Source organism: Melitaea cinxia, chromosome 9 (assembly GCF_905220565.1).
Source record: "Melitaea cinxia chromosome 9, ilMelCinx1.1, whole genome shotgun sequence".
Lineage (NCBI taxonomy): Eukaryota > Metazoa > Arthropoda > Insecta > Lepidoptera > Nymphalidae > Melitaea > Melitaea cinxia.
Genome location: NC_059402.1, coordinates 15,452,020 through 15,473,818, shown reverse-complemented (window position 1 = coordinate 15,473,818; position 21,799 = coordinate 15,452,020). Strand labels below are relative to the sequence as shown.

Sequence of the window (21,799 nt, the reverse complement as noted above, 5' to 3'; positions counted from 1 at the left end):
GTTTTGATTATTTTTTTTTTTTTAAGAAAAAATATTTGATTTAAATATTAAAAGATATTTCACGTTGTTTACGTTTTTATGTCAAACTCTTTAGGTACCTAATCAAAACATATGTTTTCATTCAAATTGTCAAATGTCATTGTTACGTAATAACAATATTTCAATACTACGACAAACGACCGAATATGTTACATTAAAAAATGAATAAATCTATGTATCCAATATTACTTTCTAAATCCATACATTTCAAGCTTCGCTTAACCCCAAACATAAGAACCGTAAAGACTAAATCTCAAAAACAGATAAAGGTAAGGGTTATTTAAACTTATACGTAAAATATCAATGATTTTAATAACGATAAGTATATTCCGACACCAGCTACTAGCGTTACTCCAGCGGTAATTTAGCGTGACTAGTCGCGTGACTGGGACTAAGTACAGTTTCAAAACTATTGTGGTTCTGTTTCCATAATTTAAGACTCGCCGAAGACGTCACGGAACAAAATTAGGCCGATGAACGGTATTATTTTGAGTTTAGGTCTATGGGATTTCAAGAAGTACCAGTCCCGATTACCTCTGGAGTCACACTAGTGTCCGAATATCCTGAGCCTTTTTATAAATATCACCATTAATAAACATTGTGGAATATAAGAAAAAAAAGGTGGTAATTTAATTAAAATATTTTTTTATGTGATCTACATCTAACGCAATTATTCAGTTTTTATAACTGTATATCAGTAATAATTAATTATGATTAAATTTCTTTGCACAGGAAAGTTACAAGATTTTGGATATTCCTGAAAACTCCAGTCAAGATGTTGTGAAGCAAGCATTCTTTGAACTAGCTAAGAAGTATCATCCAGACTCCAATTCACCGGATGCCAATCTTGAAAAGTTTGTCCTCATAGAAAATGCTTTCAGGGTTCTTTCTAAACATAACACTGATTCTTCCAACTCTGAAGACATTGAAAAGATTGTCTTTGACATCAGAGTATGTTTTTCAATTTTATTTGTATGTGTGTAGTGTATTTATTTTGCACTAAATATACTTTTTTTTTTCTTTTAATAACATTTTCTTCTGCAACAAGAAAATAAATAGTACTTTGTTATTGACAATAGCATTCTATTAGCAATATTCTAAACATATAATAATGAATGGATTTAGGGGCTGTCCATAAAACTTTTGCAAATGGGAGAGAGGAGGGGCTTTGCTTAACGTGAGGAGATAACAAAAGGGAAAAATCTTAAACTAACCAACCCTTAATGATATTGATGTAAAAAAATGTTAACATTAAAAAAGTAACAAATGTTTATTTTTAGCATACAGCACCCCAACATCGCCAGTACCTAAGTTTTGAAGGGGTAGGTCACGGTACACCATCACAACGACAAAGACAATGGACCCAAGCAAGAGCACAAAAAGCTGCCATTAATGTCATGGAACACAGAATGACCAAAGCAGTAGCATCCGAAAACTCTCTGATAAAAAAAGATTCAATCAGAAAACATGATATAAAAACTAAATATGGCTTTGAAAGAGTGGTCGAGGATCTCATACAAGAGTCAATGTCAAAAGGGGAGTTTGAAAATTTGACCGGAAAAGGAAAGCCATTGAAAGATCAGAATCGAAATCCTTATGTGGATTTTACTACTCATAAACTGAATGAGGTAATGCTAAATAATGCTAAATAGTTGCCCTCTTAGGCTTTGTGTAATGCATTTTTCTGAATTTGACATCGGCAATTTTTTTGTAATAATTTGTTATTTAAAATTTTTTATACAAACAATTCAAACAAGTTTAAAATATTTAAAATTTTACGTAAAGTAACATACTTGAAATCTGAATTAATTAATAGTGCAACTTAATGTTACTTAATGTTTTCAGTTCAGTTCATGCCTAAAATGTTTAACTTTTAAATCTTTAATTTTTTTTATTCTTTATTTAAATTTAAAATGTTTTTATTTTTCGAAACATTTTTTTTTTACTTCACAGGTTTTAATAAACAACGGAATGACACCTGAATGGATAACCATGAGAAAGGAAATAGAACAAGACATAGAACTATTAAAAGAGGAAATAAAGAAAGATAGAATGTATTTGGGTCCATATCCTTTGAGCGAAGTAGACATTCCGAGATGGAATAGAGTATACGAGAGCAATAAAGAATTAGCAAACTCTATAAACAACAAAATAAACACATACAATCTTATTGTACCTCTAATGAACAAACAGAAATTTCATATAGAATTTGATAAAATTTGTAATGATATTCTTATCAATGGTGTGCATTCAGTTGATAAAGGGAAGGTCTATGAACAAAAGGCTCAGACTGTATCAGAACAGGAAAGTGATGATATTATGGGTGTGTTCTTTAAAGCTTTAGGAGATCTACTTAGTTTTAGGGATAGTGAGAAAAAAAAGGTTGATAATAATTGATGATTTAAAATTTTGACGACGCGTTGGCGCCGCGGTCACAGCACTGGCTGTGCGCTGACGCTAGGGTCGAACCCCAATCACGACAGACCTTTGTAGTGGCTATATTATATAGATGTTTGGCGTGGTCTGGGCGTTTGTGCTTGTGTATTCTTTCCGGACCCTCGACTCAAGGAGAAAATACTACTGGGGGCCATTGACTGTGAAGCGTTTATTATATATTATTTATGAAAGGTCGGGTAATATTATTAATTCTAGTCACAATTTATAACTATGATTTTTGGTCTAAAAATGAATAAAATCACTTATCATTACTATATTTTTTTTTTTATATACTTAATAGTTTAAATATTTTTTTAGATAATGGCAAAAATTCAAGAAATAATTATAGCTTTTATAATTTTAAATAATTTGTCATTCATCTGTTTAAATTAAAATTAACAAGTATCATAGACAGAAATGCGTGAGAAAAAGATACTATATTTTCTCTTTTTACTAGTAGTTTTACTTACTTTTGTTAAAGAGAAAGTTGAAATATAAAATTTGCAATAGCCAATAATTTTTAAAACTATCAAATATTAATATTTCAATTATTTTATCTTCGTAATCTAAAAATAATATCTAAGAAATGCTGTGATATAGTAATAGTTATTACTTTATATTTCTACTTATGAAACAGATATTAAAACAATAAATGCATATATTTTATTTGTTTATTCGTTTTATTAATATAATCTACAAAATATCCTATAACAGTTTCAACATGAAAAATATTTTCAAAACAATGACTATAACATTAAAATATATTTATTTGAGCTTTATTATTTGATTTTTTTTTCTTTAGTTATAAAGGCACTTATGGAAGACTATTTTATAAAAATATTATTTTTTGTGTATAGCAACACTCATAAATGCTTACGTTTTAATGTCTGTAGAAGACTATTTAAAAATAAACTTAACATGTATTTTATATTAATTTTAATAAACTGGTACTTTATTATGATAAAATTTCCGAATTCAATTTCATTTTGAATAAACTGAAGTACTATTTACATCAAGATAACACAACCAAATACTTAAAATATATTTAAATATGAGTAACTGCTACATTAACAATTAAAATTTGAATATTACACAATGAAAATTTTGAAAATCATTCAACCAACATTGTCTGCCTTTTTCTTATTTTACTTCATTTCAATAATATAATAGCCAAAATATTTTATTATTGTAATGGCACATTAAGATATCAAACTAAAGTTTTTACAATAAAATTTTGCTCGTAAATTTAAAAAAAAAAAAAAAAAACCTTAAATTTATTGTCTTTTTATATATAGGCACATAAGGTTTTATTAGCATCATGTAACATGAAAGAAATGATATTAAAAGTACGAAAATCTCAATAAACAATCGGAAATAGATTATTAGTCTATTTAAACAGATCTGAAGAAAGATTCGAGTTTGAGTGATAGTATCCGAGAATGTCCTGCCTTTAGAATGTGTTCAGTTATAAGAGGCAGTTAAAAAGAATAAAACTAGACTAGACTTAGAATATCATATGACTCCATGACTCCTTTGTGATGCAGTAAGTGTAGTGTTTGGTACAGACTAGGATGTAATTCTATTGATAGCTAAGACTAAAATATACCGTTGCAAATGTTACTTAGATTAGGATAACTTCATATATTATGTGGTTCACGTCTTTATATTTTGTCACAATAATGCGGTATACCAGTCGACGAATATAGACTAGCCTAGGAATGTTTACTAGTGCAAGTGTATACACTTCATAGATAAGATAAGAATCATATACTTGTCAAGAAGCCTAAACTAGTCTAATAGTATAGTCTAGGAGCCTAGATCTATCTATAAATCTAGGTGTTCAGTTTAAACTAGACTAAGAGTCTATTAGTCTAAACTAGTCTAGAAGTCTTGACTAGTCTAGGAATCTACGACTCTAGGAATCTACGACTCTAGGAATCTACGACTCTAGGAGTGTAATAGTCTTAGTTAGTCTAGGACTCCCAGATGAGACCATGTGCGGCGAGGCGCACTCGTCCGCTGGCTAGCAGACGTACGGCGCGCGGGTAGGCACGGTGCTCGGCGTGTAAGATACGCGCGCTTAGAGTCTGTTCCGTGTCGCCGTCCAGCACAGGCACGCGTTCTTGTACGATGATCGGGCCTGTGTCCATTCCCTCCTGTTAGCATAACACATTTTACATTACTTATTTTGTTCGTACAATAAATACCCTAAAGACGTTTTTTTTTTAGTTAAAAATCTTAAGAGTTATTACAATTTTTTGTATTTGCAATATGTATGTATGTAATTTAAAATTATAAATCAAAATTGATTTTAAAATATACATTTTAACAAAATAAATGAAGTGAAAATATTTATTTAACATAGTGTGATTACGAACGTAAAAAAAACTACATTTAAAAAAAAAACAAATAAGCCACGGTAGCAAATCAACTAACAATTATTTCAAAATTACAACAGTTTAACATTAAGTACATTTATATTACAAAATTAGGTAATGTACCAAGTGTCATACAAGAAATAAATAATATACTCTCTATAATCACTAAAATGTTGTCCATAGTTATTAAAGTTATGCCACATCCGCACATTTGTAATAATAAAAAAATGGCAGCTATTCCGCATCGACCAAAAAGAGAACCACGTAAATCGGATAAGAAATCTCGGCGTAATCGATGTACACATACATAAAAAAATACCAATCGAATTGAGAACCTCTTTTTTTAGTCAGTTAATGACACTTTATCACAAACTCACATCAACGAAATGCACGGTGCAGCCAGACTCGCAGTCTCCGGCCTCGAGGCATTGTTTCTGTGCGTGTAGACCAGGGTGGCGCGGTAGTAGAGATGGATGGATGTTGATTAAACGGCCTTTCCATCTAGGTGACAAGGTTTGACTTTAAGTTATTGTACTCAGGGGAAAGTTATTTTTTACGACCGTTCTGGTGTAATGGTGCACGTGCCGTATTGTTGGCACCTAAAAACCCACCGTTGCTGATTCGATTCCTGCTCGGAGTGGATATTTGTGTCATACAAATATTTATTTTCGGGCTGGTGGTAGTCCTAGTGAGTCTCTCCACCGTGCGTCGGAGAGCACGTTAGGCAGTCGGTCTCAGTTCTTATCATAGTTACCTTAGCGAACGTTGCTCATGGTTGGGAATATATCCGCCAACACACATTGGCGCAGCGTGGTGGATTAAGCTCTGATCCTTCTCCTACATGGATAAAGAGGCCTATGCCCAACAGTGGGATGTTACGGACTGAATCGTGATATTTCATACAAGCATTCGTTTGAATTTAAAGCTCTGAATAGGGCCAGAGAAGCACAGTTGATTTCGTTAATGTCACGTAGATTGGAGGAGATCCTAAGGATATTGTCCAGCGCAGTCAAGAATACAAATATAAAATTTAACCTTAACATTTCTATAAAATTGACTCACTTCTGTACGAACTCAGGTGACAGTATCCTCATGAAGCCAGCGAGGCACACGATGTCGATCTTGTGTTCCTCCAGCGCGGCCGTAATGGCACGGTCGAACGCCTCGCGGGACTCGTATTCCCTGTGGTCGAAGACCTGGAACATACGGCGAATTTTACTTAACTAAGGAGCGATATAGTGGATATTTTATAGTTATCTCATTTTGTAATTAAACGTAATAATTGAAACACATTGAACGTTAGCTGGCGCTGGGCGCGCTTGAGCGCGAAGGCGGCGGGCTTGTTGCTGACGACGAGCGCCACCTCCGCGCACATGCACTGTGCTGTCAGCAGCAGACTGTGAGGGAGACACTCACGAGCGTGTGCACGCCGGCGCGCTGGGCGCGCTTGAGCGCGAAGGCGGCGGGCTTGTTGCTGACGACGAGCGCCACCTCCGCGCACATGCACTGTGCTGTCAGCAGCAGACTGTGAGGGAGACACTCACGAGCGTGTGCACGCCGGCGCGCTGGGCGCGCTTGAGCGCGAAGGCGGCGGGCTTGTTGCTGACGACGAGCGCCACCTCCGCGCACATGCACTGTGCTGTCAGCAGCAGACTGTGAGGGAGACACTCACGAGCGTGTGCACGCCGGCGCGCTGGGCGCGCTTGAGCGCGAAGGCGGCGGGCTTGTTGCTGACGACGAGCGCCACCTCCGCGCACATGCACTGTGCTGTCAGCAGCAGACTGTGAGGGAGACACTCACGAGCGTGTGCACGCCGGCGCGCTGGGCGCGCTTGAGCGCGAAGGCGGCGGGCTTGTTGCTGACGACGAGCGCCACCTCCGCGCACATGCACTGTGCTGTCAGCAGCAGACTGTGAGGGAGACACTCACGAGCGTGTGCACGCCGGCGCGCTGGGCGCGCTTGAGCGCGAAGGCGGCGGGCTTGTTGCTGACGACGAGCGCCACCTCCGCGCACATGCACTGTGCTGTCAGCAGCAGACTGTGAGGGAGACACTCACGAGCGTGTGCACGCCGGCGCGCTGGGCGCGCTTGAGCGCGAAGGCGGCGGGCTTGTTGCTGACGACGAGCGCCACCTCCGCGCACATGCACTGTGCTGTCAGCAGCAGACTGTGAGGGAGACACTCACGAGCGTGTGCACGCCGGCGCGCTGGGCGCGCTTGAGCGCGAAGGCGGCGGGCTTGTTGCTGACGACGAGCGCCACCTCCGCGCACATGCACTGTGCTGTCAGCAGCAGACTGTGAGGGAGACACTCACGAGCGTGTGCACGCCGGCGCGCTGGGCGCGCTTGAGCGCGAAGGCGGCGGGCTTGTTGCTGACGACGAGCGCCACCTCCGCGCACATGCACTGTGCTGTCAGCAGCAGACTGTGAGGGAGACACTCACGAGCGTGTGCACGCCGGCGCGCTGGGCGCGCTTGAGCGCGAAGGCGGCGGGCTTGTTGCTGACGACGAGCGCCACCTCCGCGCACATGCACTGTGCTGTCAGCAGCAGACTGTGAGGGAGACACTCACGAGCGTGTGCACGCCGGCGCGCTGGGCGCGCTTGAGCGCGAAGGCGGCGGGCTTGTTGCTGACGACGAGCGCCACCTCCGCGCACATGCACTGTGCTGTCAGCAGCAGACTGTGAGGGAGACACTCACGAGCGTGTGCACGCCGGCGCGCTGGGCGCGCTTGAGCGCGAAGGCGGCGGGCTTGTTGCTGACGACGAGCGCCACCTCCGCGCACATGCACTGTGCTGTCAGCAGCAGACTGTGAGGGAGACACTCACGAGCGTGTGCACGCCGGCGCGCTGGGCGCGCTTGAGCGCGAAGGCGGCGGGCTTGTTGCTGACGACGAGCGCCACCTCCGCGCACATGCACTGTGCTGTCAGCAGCAGACTGTGAGGGAGACACTCACGAGCGTGTGCACGCCGGCGCGCTGGGCGCGCTTGAGCGCGAAGGCGGCGGGCTTGTTGCTGACGACGAGCGCCACCTCCGCGCACATGCACTGCGCCGGGTCGCGCGTGCTGTCCAGCAGCGCCTGCAAGTTACTGCCGTCGCCCGACACCAGCACGGCCACCTGTGCGCACGGAACCATTCTTAGGTGGGACCTATCCAAATTTTTGCTTAAAATCACATACATTTTCGAAATGTTTACATTGAATGCTGACGCATTATTAGTAAACACGTATTAAGTAGGGGTAAGTCACGTTTTTAACTGTAATAATATTGAATTTGTAGTTGCAATAATGTCGTGTTTTATTTTTGGAATATTGTGAAATTAATTGTTGCAATAGTGCGGAATTTATTGAAGCAACAGTGTGGTATTTGTTGTTGCAATAGTGGGAAATTTATCGTTGAATTCATGTTGTGTTACTAGTACGTGACCCGCAGTGGCAGCGGCACTGCGACTGACCCGCTTCATGTGCAGCTGCGGCATGCGGCGCGTGAAGTCGAGCGCGGAGGCGAAGTTGTCGACGAGCACGCGCGCGCCGCCCGCCGGCCGCGCCTGCAGCGAGCCGATCACCAGCGCGCCGTGCGACCGCGTGATGTTCATCACCTGCGACATCGCCATCATTGTCGTCGTCATCATCATCATCATCATCGTCGTCGTCCGACATCTCTTTAACACTAAAGTGCGTTCAACGAGCCGAGATACCAAATGTAAACAAACCAAATGCGAGGTCATTTAACTATGCAGGGTTTTGTAACCTTTTTTTTACTTACACAAAATTTTAAAATGTAAAATATATTTATATTTTGTAATTACTTAATTAAATATAATTATGTATTTAAAATTTGATACTTCTTAAATAATAATTATCAAAATATAAAAATCACCCGAGCGCTTTAGGACACGAAATGGAATAATATCGTTCGACCTTGCAGAGAGACGTGCAGCAGATAGCAAACAAACAAGATAGAAAGAGATAGACTACAGTTTGTTTGTTCCGTCGTAGCTGCGAAAAAAAAAATGGGCTTTGTTTACATTTGGTATCTCTTCTCATTGAACAGACTTTACACACCTCGACTCAATTGGTTGTTCTTTCGTAACGGTGTTTTATTATTTAACAGAATAGGGTTTAATTTTTTATTATTATATCGATAAACAAAAGAAAAGTCTTTAAGCACTGCTTTGCGCTTTATTATCAATAAGAAACTTAGTCCGATAAATAAAAAAAAAATCTATAAATAATTCGAAAAATATACCTCAGCCTGGTTCTCGGGAGACACGATAAGCACCATTCCGATACCGCAGTTGAAAGTACGCAGCATCTCATCGTCCTTCACGCTGCCTGTATCTGCGATCCACGCGAACACCTGCCATACAATAAAATAACAATATGTCACAGCATAATTTCTGTATAAAACGTAAACATACACAGAGAATATCTGATTTATGTCCGTGAGCATGGCGTCTGCAACGTCGCTGAAATATCCGGGAGTTTTAAAATATCAATCGCGGTAGTCCCGTATGACTGAAATGGTTAATAATGACCGTGTCACAAAAGTATTTGTCATGAACAGATTCTACTGCCCACAAAACCTGTAAAGACCACACGATTATTTGTCGAGGGCGTTTGTGTCTGGTATTTTCGTACTCCCGACACAAGATATTCTTGTTACATGGATCTGGAGCATGAAGAGTATAAGCGTGACACGCAAACGGAGATTTAAACTTTAAAAACCTATTACCGTGATATAAAAATAAATTAAATCTAATATATAAAATTCTCGTGTCACTGTGTCAGTCACAGGGTCAAACTTGTCCGAAACGGCTTGACCTGAGAATCGGTCGTAAGCTATTTTTTTAAATTATTTTCCAGAAATAATATACATAGCAAAACAATGTTTGGCAGCTCAGGTAGTGTTCTATGAAATATAGTTTAAAATCATTATGTCACTGAGCGTCACTGTCAGACGCTTCACACACGTTCACTCCCCATTTCCTCGTAAGGAGTAAACTCCTCGGCTCCTCACCGGGTGCACGTTCCACCAGTGCGCGTTGAGGCGAGCGCGCACGTGGTCGGGGATAACGCGCGGGATGTTCTCCAGCAAGCCGCCGCCGGTGATGTGGGCTACGGCCTTCACGAGGCCGCGCTGGAGCGCCGGCAACACGCTCTGCACGTAGATGCGCGTCGGCTTTATCAGCTCCTCGCCTGCGAGCAAGCGCTCACAACTTTCATAATTGTTGAAGTAAATGTTCTTTAAGCACGTGGATATGTGAGCTGGTGGATGCGTAACGAGAGCGTCACGAAGAGTGTGATCGGGCGAGGTGAACGGAAGTTGAGAGGGAGATATAAGTTAGATGGAGCTAAAGAAGTTTTTGTGCTGTGTGGCTACGGCACTAAAGAATTTAGCCACCCCCTCTTTCCCGTGGGTGTCGTAAGAGGCGACTAAGGGATAACAAGGTTCCACAACCATCTTGGAACTTAAGAAGCCGACCGATGGCGGGATAACCATCCAACTGCTGGCTTTGAAATACACAGGCCGAAGACGGGCAGCAGCGTCTTTGGTGCGACAAAGCCAGTACTGCGGTCACCAACCCGCCTGCCCAGCGTGGTGACTATGGGCAAAACACATGAGTTCACGTTATTTTTGGCGTAACCTTGTGGAGGCCTATGTCCAGTAGTGGACTGTATAGGCTGTAATGATGATGTAATGATGAAAGAAGTTTTAAATCAGTCATGGTCTATCTAAAACACGCTCGTTTTGTTTTTTTAGAACTTTTTGTTAAAATATTTTATTCTAAGTTTCTATATTTAAAGAAGCAATGCGTTTTTTTTCATAAAATAAACCGTTGAATTAATAATATTAAATGAAATTTCAGCCATATTCAAAATTGTTTATAGGTTAATTTTACTTATAACTAATTATGACGCCGCGTTGGCGCAACGGTTACAGCCATGGATTGTATCTATTGCGCTGGCGGTTGCGGGTTCGATCCCCGCACATGACAAACATTTGTATTGGCCATACAGGTGTTTGCCGTGGGTGTTTGTGCAGTCCTTGTGGGTCTCCCCACCGTGCCTCGGAGAGCACGTTAAGCCGTCGGTCCCGGTTGTTATCATGTACCTGATAGCGATCGTTACTCATAGTAGGAATATATCCGCCAACCCGCATTGGAGCAGCGTGGTGGATTAAGCTCAGATCCTTCTCCTACATGGGGAGAGGCCTATGCCCAGTAGTGGGATATTACAGGCTGAAACGTATAACTAATTATTATTTGCCTCTTAATTGCCTTAGAGAGAAAAAATGATAAAATACAATAAAAACAATATTTACTATAAAATAGCTATATAAATTACCTAAAGTACGCCCTTCAATACTGAAGGGAGCTTTGTCCTCGAGTGTGAGACCAGCCTTCTGCATGAGACTGTGTATGAGACTGAATCCGTTGCTGTGCACGCCATTTGATGACAGACCGATAACGATATCGCCAACCTGTGGTACATTACAGTATTTTGCTATTATATCCATTTCTTTTAATAAAAAAAAAACGATAAAATATAATAGGACCAAAATTAGTTTAAATTCATTAGTCTAAAACATATATATGGATATTGAGTGTAAAATAAGCTACTCTAATTAGTCTGAGCTGTACTGCGTGTGTGCGTGTCCGTAAATCTTTGCGGTCGAGTGGTTACGCGTGTGTGTGAGTGAGTGTACGAGCATGTGGCCACATTTTAATGAGTCTGAATTTAAGTGCGCATACGTGCGCATATGTTCATGTGTAAGCATATGTAAGTTGCGTGTGTGTTGACTTACCGCGATGTGGTTGATACGTGGCAAAACATGGTCACGTTCGACGGCGCCGAGCGCGAAACCGGCGATGTCGTACACGCCAGGAGGGTACATCCCCGGCATTTCCGCTGTCTCACCACCTGTAAGACACATTTTTTATTTAAATTGCTAAGTATGTAAGTATGTATATTTGTAGGGTGTAATCTTTGAACTCAAAATTGTTGAAGCCTATACTTTTAACCGATTGAACTAATGTTACAGATGTAGTATGGATGAGACAATGCATGGTTAGGTGTGTGACGTCATTCTGTATCCAGCATGGCGGAACAACCAAGATGGCGGACTAGTTATTTTTAATGCACTCTTACAATATGAGCGCGGCAGAGGCCTGCCGGCAGCCCTCGGCCGGTGTCGCGGTAGTGCTAGTGCCAGTGAGTGCTAGTGCTAGGGGTGTCGCTCACCGATGAGCGCGGCGGAGGCCTGCCGGCAGCCCTCGGCCGGTGTCGCGGTAGTGCTAGTGCCAGTGAGTGCTAGTGCTAGGGGTGTCGCTCACCGATGAGCGCGGCGGAGGCCTGCCGGCAGCCCTCGGCCGGTGTCGCGGTAGTGCTAGTGCCAGTGAGTGCTAGTGCTAGGGGTGTCGCTCACCGATGAGCGCGGCGGAGGCCTGCCGGCAGCCCTCGGCCGGTGTCGCGGTAGTGCTAGTGCCAGTGAGTGCTAGTGCTAGGGGTGTCGCTCACCGATGAGCGCGGCGGAGGCCTGCCGGCAGCCCTCGGCCGGTGTCGCGGTAGTGCTAGTGCCAGTGAGTGCTAGTGCTAGGGGTGTCGCTCACCGATGAGCGCGGCGGAGGCCTGCCGGCAGCCCTCGGCCGGTGTCGCGGTAGTGCTAGTGCCAGTGAGTGCTAGTGCTAGGGGTGTCGCTCACCGATGAGCGCGGCGGAGGCCTGCCGGCAGCCCTCGGCCGGTGTCGCGGTAGTGCTAGTGCCAGTGAGTGCTAGTGCTAGGGGTGTCGCTCACCGATGAGCGCGGCGGAGGCCTGCCGGCAGCCCTCGGCCGGTGTCGCGGTAGTGCTAGTGCCAGTGAGTGCTAGTGCTAGGGGTGTCGCTCACCGATGAGCGCGGCGGAGGCCTGCCGGCAGCCCTCGGCCGGTGTCGCGGTAGTGCTAGTGCCAGTGAGTGCTAGTGCTAGGGGTGTCGCTCACCGATGAGCGCGGCGGAGGCCTGCCGGCAGCCCTCGGCCGGTGTCGCGGTAGTGTTAGTGCCAGTGAGTGCTAGTGCTAGGGGTGTCGCTCACCGATGATCGCGGCGAAGGCCTGCCGGCAGCCCTCGGCCGGTGTCGCGGTAGTGCTAGTGCCAGTGAGTGCTAGTGCTAGGGGTGTCGCTCACCGATGAGCGCGGCGGAGGCCTGCCGGCAGCCCTCGGCCGGTGTCGCGGTAGTGCTAGTGCCAGTGAGTGCTAGTGCTAGGGGTGTCGCTCACCGATGAGCGCGGCGGAGGCCTGCCGGCAGCCCTCGGCCGGTGTCGCGGTAGTGCTAGTGCCAGTGAGTGCTAGTGCTAGGGGTGTCGCTCACCGATGAGCGCGGCGGAGGCCTGCCGGCAGCCCTCGGCCGGTGTCGCGGTAGTGCTAGTGCCAGTGAGTGCTAGTGCTAGGGGTGTCGCTCACCGATGAGCGCGGCGGAGGCCTGCCGGCAGCCCTCGGCCGGTGTCGCGGTAGTGCTAGTGCCAGTGAGTGCTAGTGCTAGGGGTGTCGCTCACCGATGAGCGCGGCGGAGGCCTGCCGGCAGCCCTCGGCCGGTGTCGCGGTAGTGCTAGTGCCAGTGAGTGCTAGTGCTAGGGGTGTCGCTCACCGATGAGCGCGGCGGAGGCCTGCCGGCAGCCCTCGGCCGGTGTCGCGGTAGTGCTAGTGCCAGTGAGTGCTAGTGCTAGGGGTGTCGCTCACCGATGAGCGCGGCGGAGGCCTGCCGGCAGCCCTCGGCCGGTGTCGCGGTAGTGCTAGTGCCAGTGAGTGCTAGTGCTAGGGGTGTCGCTCACCGATGAGCGCGGCGGAGGCCTGCCGGCAGCCCTCGGCCGGTGTCGCGGTAGTGCTAGTGCCAGTGAGTGCTAGTGCTAGGGGTGTCGCTCACCGATGAGCGCGGCGGAGGCCTGCCGGCAGCCCTCGGCCGGTGTCGCGGTAGTGCTAGTGCCAGTGAGTGCTAGTGCTAGGGGTGTCGCTCACCGATGAGCGCGGCGGAGGCCTGCCGGCAGCCCTCGGCCGGTGTCGCGGTAGTGCTAGTGCCAGTGAGTGCTAGTGCTAGGGGTGTCGCTCACCGATGAGCGCGGCGGAGGCCTGCCGGCAGCCCTCGGCCGGTGTCGCGGTAGTGCTAGTGCCAGTGAGTGCTAGTGCTAGGGGTGTCGCTCACCGATGAGCGCGGCGGAGGCCTGCCGGCAGCCCTCGGCCACACCGGCCACGACGGAGCGCGCCACGCGCACGTCGAGCGCGCCGCACGCGAAGTAGTCGAGGAAGGTGAGCGGCGCGGCGCCGTTGCACAGCAGGTCGTTGACGCACATGGCCACGAGGTCGACGCCGATGGTGTCGTGGTGGCCGATGCGCTGCGCCACCTTCAGCTTGGTGCCCACGCCATCCGCAGCCAGTACCAGCACCGGCTCCTAAGGGCACACCACTATTACATGACTGATCATTCATTGACGCGCGAGATCAAAAAGATAGAGAGCGCTGTGCCAGCAATATACGCTTATCCACAGACCCTAAAGATTTCGTTCGGAAACTAACTAGAGACAGTCAATAATGACAATACATAATATATAGATAAGTGTATGATAATTCATTCTCTACAGCCTTATCGATCATATACAACTAGGTGGCAAACAAGCAGACGGCTCACCTGATGGTAAGGGATTACCGTATAGACGTTTACAACACCAGAAGCATTGCAAGCGTATTACCGACCCTATCTCCAACCCTCCCAGGAGCTGTAGACGTGGACATCTTAATCACCACAAGAACGCAACACTGCTTGAATTTATTTAGCTGTGACATTCTGTGAGGTCGAAGTACTTCCCCAGTCAAGCTGCTCCAGATTTCGAGTAGGATATTCCCTGTTGTGCTCAACCTTAGTTTGGTGGTATATGAAATGGTAATGTTTTTAAACTAAATAAAAGTCTAAATGTCTTTCTATTGCGTCAAACTTCCACCATTTTACACTTTCCACTAGATTATAACTACTGAACAATAACCGTTCATTTGCAAATAGTTGGTTGTTATCTACAAAATTCCGTTCTGACTTTAAGTTTGACTTTAAATCTGCTTTTAGTTTTAAACAAAGGCGTTTTTCAAATTTAAACCCAACTGTCATGCTATCACTGGCGTGCGCAAGTCTATCGAGCCAATATTGTATTATTTAACAAAACCGATACATTATTAAATGGTCCTTCGAGCCAGATATAAATTACTGAACTATTTATCATAACATTATAATGGTTGCACACATTGAACATTTAATTTTTATCATTTGACTGTCTTGTATTTTCTAAAAAAATGACCAAATTTTATTGAAACTCTCTCGGAAATATTTCGTCGTATTATTTCTGACGCTGTAATCTGAGAGCTTCACAAGTGCTAACTGCTAATGAAAAATTCCAAAAAAATCTATCAATATTTAGACTAAATCAAATGAACGATTAATATCTTCATGCCATTACGTTTCACAAGTTTTCGGTAATAGACAGCACATAATTTTGAATACTTTGTGTATCTTACCTTAAATTGTTGTTCCAAGCCTTTTAACTGAAAGCAACCTCCGAACCCACCGAGACCGCCTAACACTCCTGAACGAGATGTCGATCTAAAACAAACATTTATTAATTTATAGCCTATCTATAGAAATGGGCCTTAAACGTTGATCATTTATTGCAAATATAAAGGATATTCGTTAATTAACACCACCCAGGAATTAAATATGTATTTTACATACGTAAATGTAGGAAAAACTAAGTCGGATATATGTAAAAAAAGTAAAGATGGGCGAAATATATTGATGCTTCTCACAATTAAAAAGAAAAATAATTGGTCCTATGATGAACTACAGCCTTTTTGGACAAAAACAAATCATCGAGGCGTTTAGGAGGACTTTTGGGATATCCAAAAGTGTACAAACAATAAGTAAAGTTATCACTACTAAGAAAGAAAAAAACATGATATTTCTCTTTAGTCTAGGCCTTACATTCAGATACCCACAGAATAAAAAATAAATAAACTCACCTGGCCAGAGGTTTGATCATGGACACCAAAGAGTCACCAGCTTCAATATCGACTCCACTGTCTTTGTACGAAAGGGGTTTGTGTGGAATCGCCTTATTGGCTAAATATGGGACTGTTAGCGGATTCATGGCTTGCTTAAAGTTATCTACAATAACTTGGTGACCACCTAGAAAAAAATTGTATGTGTATAATATTGCGTCAAAGTCTAATAATAGTTAAAGCCAAATATGTTATACTTGTAGTATAAAAACTTGAGGTAGATATGACTCTTCTAAAAATTATGTATCTAAATGTAACTTGCAAAATAAATTAGCAAAAACAAAACTAATATTTCGTGATCTTTACTGGCGAGAGGCGTTACATTAAACCACTATTAAAAACCATAAAACCCAATGGTATGAAAAATATATGGATAGTAAAATTGTGTGAAAAGCAGTTAAGAGTGCCCGCGTAATATCTAGTGCGAGAAAAATAAATATATTTATAAAAAATAATTGTGTTTGCTCGCAAACGAAAAAAAAACCGACTTCAATTACATCGCAGAGTAATACAACGTAGATCGACGAAAAAATAGTAATACTTTGTTCGTATTCCATATAACGCGACATTATAAAATTGTAGAATTATATAATGTTCTACTGTTATTTCTAACATTTTGTTAGCGATTGAAGGCAGAAATTTCATAAAAGGCCCGTCGTCGCTTCGCGCGAAGCGCTGACATCGCTTATTACGGCGGGTTTTTTAGTTGAAGCGGATTTATATTGAATTACGGTTTATGTCTTTTTTATTAAAAATATGTAATGTTCATGTTTTCACACAGCTCCGATGCACGACTGGAGTTTACCCCTTCAGATCAACTGTCTAAATACTAAATAGGCACAAAAAGGCTTACTAGTCTAAGATATATATTATTACTATATCAAATTGTAAATAAATGAATCAATAACGCCATCTATCGGAACCTGATTGCGTTATTAGAAAACGTCTGAACGCCATCTCTAACAAGGTCATTCGTTCAGTAGATTTTACTGTTCAATTTTTTCATTCCGGGGCCTTAAATGAAAATCGATTCTTAAGAAGAAAACTCCAAAAACAGTCAAGTAAATACGCCATATCAGATATAGCTCAAAAAGTTCGAGTCAAATCTCAATTATATTTAAACGGGACCACATGAGAAGCACCACCTATCGATTAAAAAAAGAATCATCGATATCGGTCCACCCAGTAAAATAGTAATGAGATTAATATAACGTTGGTCGACGTAAAATAGCCAAGTAAATACCCAGTATTAGCGAAAACTCAAAAATTAAAAGCTCAAATATATTTATAACGAATAAACTGCTACTCTCTACTCTAGTGGAATATTGTAATTTGATCGATAGTGAACGAAGTAATTTCATTAAATTTTGATAGATGGCGTTGTGGCAAAGTATTGAACATGACCACAGTCGTCTTAACATCGTCATGTAAATACGTGTCATCAAAGATTACTCAAAAATTGCTCATTATATCTCAATCATATTTAAAACGGACGACATGACAAGTATTAGCTTTTGATTTATACAAAAAAGATCAAAATCAGTGTACCCAGTAAAAAGATATAACGTATAATACAACGTAGGGTGACGAAAAAACCGTTTAGTAAATACGCAATATTAGATATAACTCACAAACTACTAATCAAATCTCAATTAAATTTGAATGGGACCACGTGACGAATAGTAGCTTTTAATTTATATAAGAAACGTCAAAATCGGTGCACCCAGTAAAAAGTTATGAGGTATAATACAACGCAAGGTGACGAAAATAATGTCAAGTAAATACGCGTTATCAAAGATTAATCAAAAAGTAGTTATCAGATCTCGATAAAATTTATATGTGACCACATGATAAACATTAGCTTTCGATTAAAGTAAAAATTATCAAAATCGATGCACCCAGTAAAAAGTTATTGCGGATTTTCAAGATTTTCCCTCGATTTCTCTGGGATCCCATCATCAGATCCTGGTTTCCTTATCATGGTACCAAACTAGGGATATCCCCTTACCCAACAATAAAAGAATTATCAAAATCGGTAGACCCAGTAGAAAGTTATGCGGTATAATACAACGTAGGTCGACGAAAAAAGCGTCAAGTAAAAACGCATTATTAGATATAATTCGAAAAGTAGTTGTTAGATTTCAAATAAATTTAAATGGGACCAATCGGCACACACCACCTTTCGATTAAAACAAAATTTGTCGAAATCGGTCTACCTGGTCAAAAGTTCTGATGTAACATACATAAAAAAAAAAAAAAAAAAAAAAAAAATACAGTCGAATTGAGAACCTCCTCCTTTTTTGGAAGTCGGTTAAAAAATACGGTAATCATTCCTATGAAGTAAACTAAATTCGCGTGTCGGAGTGGACACAAACACTTTTGTTAAAGTTAAACTTTTATACTATCGCCCCAAAATTTTTCATTCGTCTATCGCATGTCGCAAGTATTTCGCGGTAACGGTCTTACTTATAAAAATCTCGCTAAGCAATACTTAGCCACCGCTTAGTTAAACCGCTCATAAGCTACAAATCCATGTTTAACTTTTGTTTACTTATAAACGTTGATTAGCTGTTACTTAGTTAAGAAACGAACAGAGAATGATAATATTTTTTTTCTAACAAACACACGCAAGTAGTAGATCAAACGTCACAATAGAACAGCTGATTTATGTGAAATCCGCCATCTTGCCGCTTAGCAGGAGTTAAACTATGCCTCGGCAGTGTTTAAATTTGACGGCTATTTAAACACTACTTAACGACTTCTTAACGCTAAATAGTGTTTATAAGTGAGGTTTTTGCTAATCCGTTGCTAAGCAATTGATTAAAAATTAAGAAACGTTTATAAGTAAGACCGTTATTGTATGTTTTAATCTGCGTATGTAATGTAAATGTTTTTATTCACTGAAGTTTCACTTGCATCGTCGTATCACAAAACCACACAATTATTTTTTTGTATATATTACTTAGAAATGGTATGGTTTGTTATTACATAATGTGTATACCTATTTACTTTAATATTGTATCGCTCAGATAATATAGTCTGTATAACCATATAACTGAAATTAATGAATTGAAACAAACATAATTTTAATGTGTGAAATAATGATTCAGGAAGCTATTTGAGTAAATCAATTTTTGATTTGGAATATGTTCGCCTACCTTCCTTTCCGATAGCCAGTACGCGTCCAACTTCAATCAAACCGTCTGTCATCTCCAATAGCTCAGCAACGTGCAGGCGATCAGCTATCACGACCATACCAATGCCACAGTTGAAAGTACGGAGCATTTCGAAGTCGGACACGTGACCTGGTGACAATTATATTTAGTAATTACTGACTTGACAGACATTTTCCTGCCTTGAGAACCGTCAAACGCGTAAAATTTGAAATAATCGTTACGTTTTTTAAGCTTTTGAAGTAAAACTTGTTTACGCACGCTTGACTTGGGAAGTAAGCTGGTGAATACGTGAAAAAAGAGTTACGTAAAGTGTGATTAGGCGAGGCGGACGGAACTTGAGAGGGAGATATAAGTTAGTAAAGATAGAAAGAGAGAGAGTTACGTTTCGTATATTACTGTAGGGATAAGTAAAGAAGTTTTACTTCAGTCGTGTGGTCTAAAGCACACTCATTTTTTATTTTTCTGCGCCATGATTTTCTACAAAATAAAACTTGAAAAAGAAAAAATTGGCTAGAATTGGTCTAGCGCCTGAACGCATTGATGGAAGACAAAAGTCTTCGAGCAATGCGTCCTACCTATATTAACATATGGAGCCGAGACGTGGACACTGACGAAGGGACTGGTCCACAAGTTTAAAGTCGCTCAACGTGCAATGGAACGGGCCATGCTTGGAGTTTCTCTCAAAGATAGGATTAGAAATAAGACTATCCGCGAGAGAACGAAAGTAACCGACATAGCCCACATAATTAGCAAGTTGAAGTGGCAGTGGGCTGGCCATCTGTGTCGCAGGACCGATGGCCGTTGGAGTAGACGGGTCCTAGAGTGGAGACCGCGTCTTGGCAAATGCAGTGTGGGACGTCTTCCGGCCCGTCGGACCGACGATCTACGTAAGATTGCCGGTGTAGGCTGGATGAGGATTGCAGAAAACCGGGATGTCTGGCGCGAACTTGGGGAGGCCTATGTCCAGCAGTGGACTGTAATAGGCTGAACTGACTGAGTGATGGCTGGTCTAGCCGTTCTGGATTTAACACAAATATATTCTTAAATAACATCTAAACCAATATAATGCTTATTACACAGGAATTTTTTTACAATTTTAACGCTGTAGTACCTAGAAGCTACATAGACATATTATTAAACATACCTTTAGCTTGCAGCCATCCAAAAATGGGTTTTATTTTAAACTTGGTAGCGTCCAATTTAACTTTGATACCAGCAGGTAATATTCTCGGTATGTTTTCCAACAAGCCTCCGCCAGTGATGTGGGCCAATCCCTTGATAAGGCCTTTCTTGATCGCCGGCAGTAAATTCTTCACGTAAATACCAGTTGGCTCGAGAAATTCTTCACCGAATGTCTTGTTTAAAGTGCTGAATGGTGCTTTTTCGTGAAAACTAACAAATAAAAAATATAAGTTATAGATATTTATGGTAATTCATTCAATATTCATGGTAAGTCAACAAAGTACGATTTTATGAAAATGCTTCAATTGATAGACGTTTTAATTTACATATTTACAACACACATTAAGTTAAAATAATTCTGTTTGCAGGCAAACGAAGGAAAACCGACTTCAATTATATCGACAAGTAATACAACGTAGGTAGACAAAAAAAAATGTCAAGTAAATACGCATTATCAAAGATTACTCCAAAAGTTGTAATCAGATCTCGATGAAATTTAAATATGACCACATGATAAACTTCGGCTTCGATTAAATTAAAAATCATCAAAATCGGTACACCCAGTAAAAAGTTATGCGGATTTTTGAGAGTTTCCCTCGATTTCTCTGGGATCCCATCATCAAATCCTGGTTTCCTTATCATGGTACCAAACTAGGGATATCTGCTTTCTAACAAAAAATTTTTTATCGAAATCGATCCATAAACGACGGAGTTATCCCCGAACATACATTAAAAAAAAACCATATATACGGTCGGATTGAGTAACCTCCTCCTTTTTTATAAACTACTAGCTGTGTGGTTACGGCAGTAAAGAATATAGCCACCCCCTCTTTTCCCGTGGGTGTCGTAAGACGCGACTAAGGGTTAACACAGTTCCACTACCACCTTGGAACTTAAAAAGTCAACCGACGGCAGGATAACCATCCAACTGTGTAATATGGGGAAAACACACGAGTTCACAGTTTAGGTACGAACTTGTGGAGGCCTATGTCCAGGAGTGGATGCGATAGGCTGAAGTGAGTAAGTGAGCATATAAACTAGACCACAAGACTGAAGAAAAACTTTTTTAGCTCCTAGAGTAATATACCAAACGTAACTCACTCTCTTTCTATCTCCACTAACTTATATCTTCCTCTCAATTTCCGTTCGCCTCGCCCGATCACACTTTTCGTAACGCTCTCGTAAAACATTCACGAGCTTACTCCCCAATTCAAGCGCTCTTAAAGAAGTTTTACTTCAAAAAGTTACAATAAAACTAATATTCAGACAAAACAAAAAGTATACTCTAAGATTGCTCTTTTACAGTCTAAAACAGTCTTTTTGCAATGGATTCCAACTCATATTGATCTGTTAGGTAACGATATGGCGGATTCTCTAGCTAAGTATGGAGCTTGCGATGGTATAGAAATTATTAAGCCTATTTTTTCCGAGTGTTTACATATAGTTAAAAATAAATGCATTGATTTGTGGAGAGAATATTTTGATAAATAATTGTGTTTGCTCGCAAACGAAAAAAAA

At 42.0% G+C, this 21,799-nt stretch overlaps 2 protein-coding genes across 3 annotated transcripts in view; one reads left to right on the top strand and one right to left on the bottom strand.

Moving 5' to 3' along the window:
* Positions 1 to 106: 106 nt before the first annotated feature.
* Positions 107 to 3,141, top strand: LOC123656275 (dnaJ homolog subfamily C member 28). 2 transcript variants are annotated; one of them, XM_045591981.1, is made up of 5 exons: positions 107 to 308; positions 772 to 990; positions 1,320 to 1,667; positions 1,993 to 2,362; positions 2,794 to 3,141. In XM_045591981.1, exons 1-5 carry the CDS (start codon positions 201 to 203, stop codon positions 2,841 to 2,843), a joined length of 1,095 nt encoding a protein of 364 aa, XP_045447937.1. In that variant the 5' UTR covers positions 107 to 200; the 3' UTR covers positions 2,844 to 3,141. The 2 variants fall into 2 exon arrangements, with proteins under 2 accessions (XP_045447937.1, XP_045447936.1); XM_045591980.1 differs by lacking the exon at positions 2,794 to 3,141 and having other exon boundaries at positions 1,993 to 2,750.
* A 1,291-nt stretch (positions 3,142 to 4,432) lies between these two features.
* The window catches only part of LOC123656274 (trifunctional purine biosynthetic protein adenosine-3), a 38,485-nt gene continuing 21,118 nt past the window's right edge, over positions 4,433 to 21,799 (bottom strand). The window contains exons 11-24 of the mRNA XM_045591979.1: positions 20,244 to 20,491; positions 19,082 to 19,228; positions 15,885 to 16,050; positions 15,384 to 15,468; positions 14,026 to 14,272; positions 11,657 to 11,772; positions 11,197 to 11,332; positions 9,869 to 10,047; positions 9,098 to 9,208; positions 8,304 to 8,447; positions 7,806 to 7,967; positions 5,916 to 6,049; positions 5,231 to 5,354; positions 4,433 to 4,631 (exon numbers count right to left, since the gene is read on the bottom strand). Coding sequence (XP_045447935.1) covers positions 4,449 to 4,631; positions 5,231 to 5,354; positions 5,916 to 6,049; positions 7,806 to 7,967; positions 8,304 to 8,447; positions 9,098 to 9,208; positions 9,869 to 10,047; positions 11,197 to 11,332; positions 11,657 to 11,772; positions 14,026 to 14,272; positions 15,384 to 15,468; positions 15,885 to 16,050; positions 19,082 to 19,228; positions 20,244 to 20,491 — 2,182 coding nt within the window. The 3' untranslated portion in view covers positions 4,433 to 4,448. The remainder of the gene's footprint in view (positions 4,632 to 5,230; positions 5,355 to 5,915; positions 6,050 to 7,805; positions 7,968 to 8,303; positions 8,448 to 9,097; positions 9,209 to 9,868; positions 10,048 to 11,196; positions 11,333 to 11,656; positions 11,773 to 14,025; positions 14,273 to 15,383; positions 15,469 to 15,884; positions 16,051 to 19,081; positions 19,229 to 20,243; positions 20,492 to 21,799) is intronic.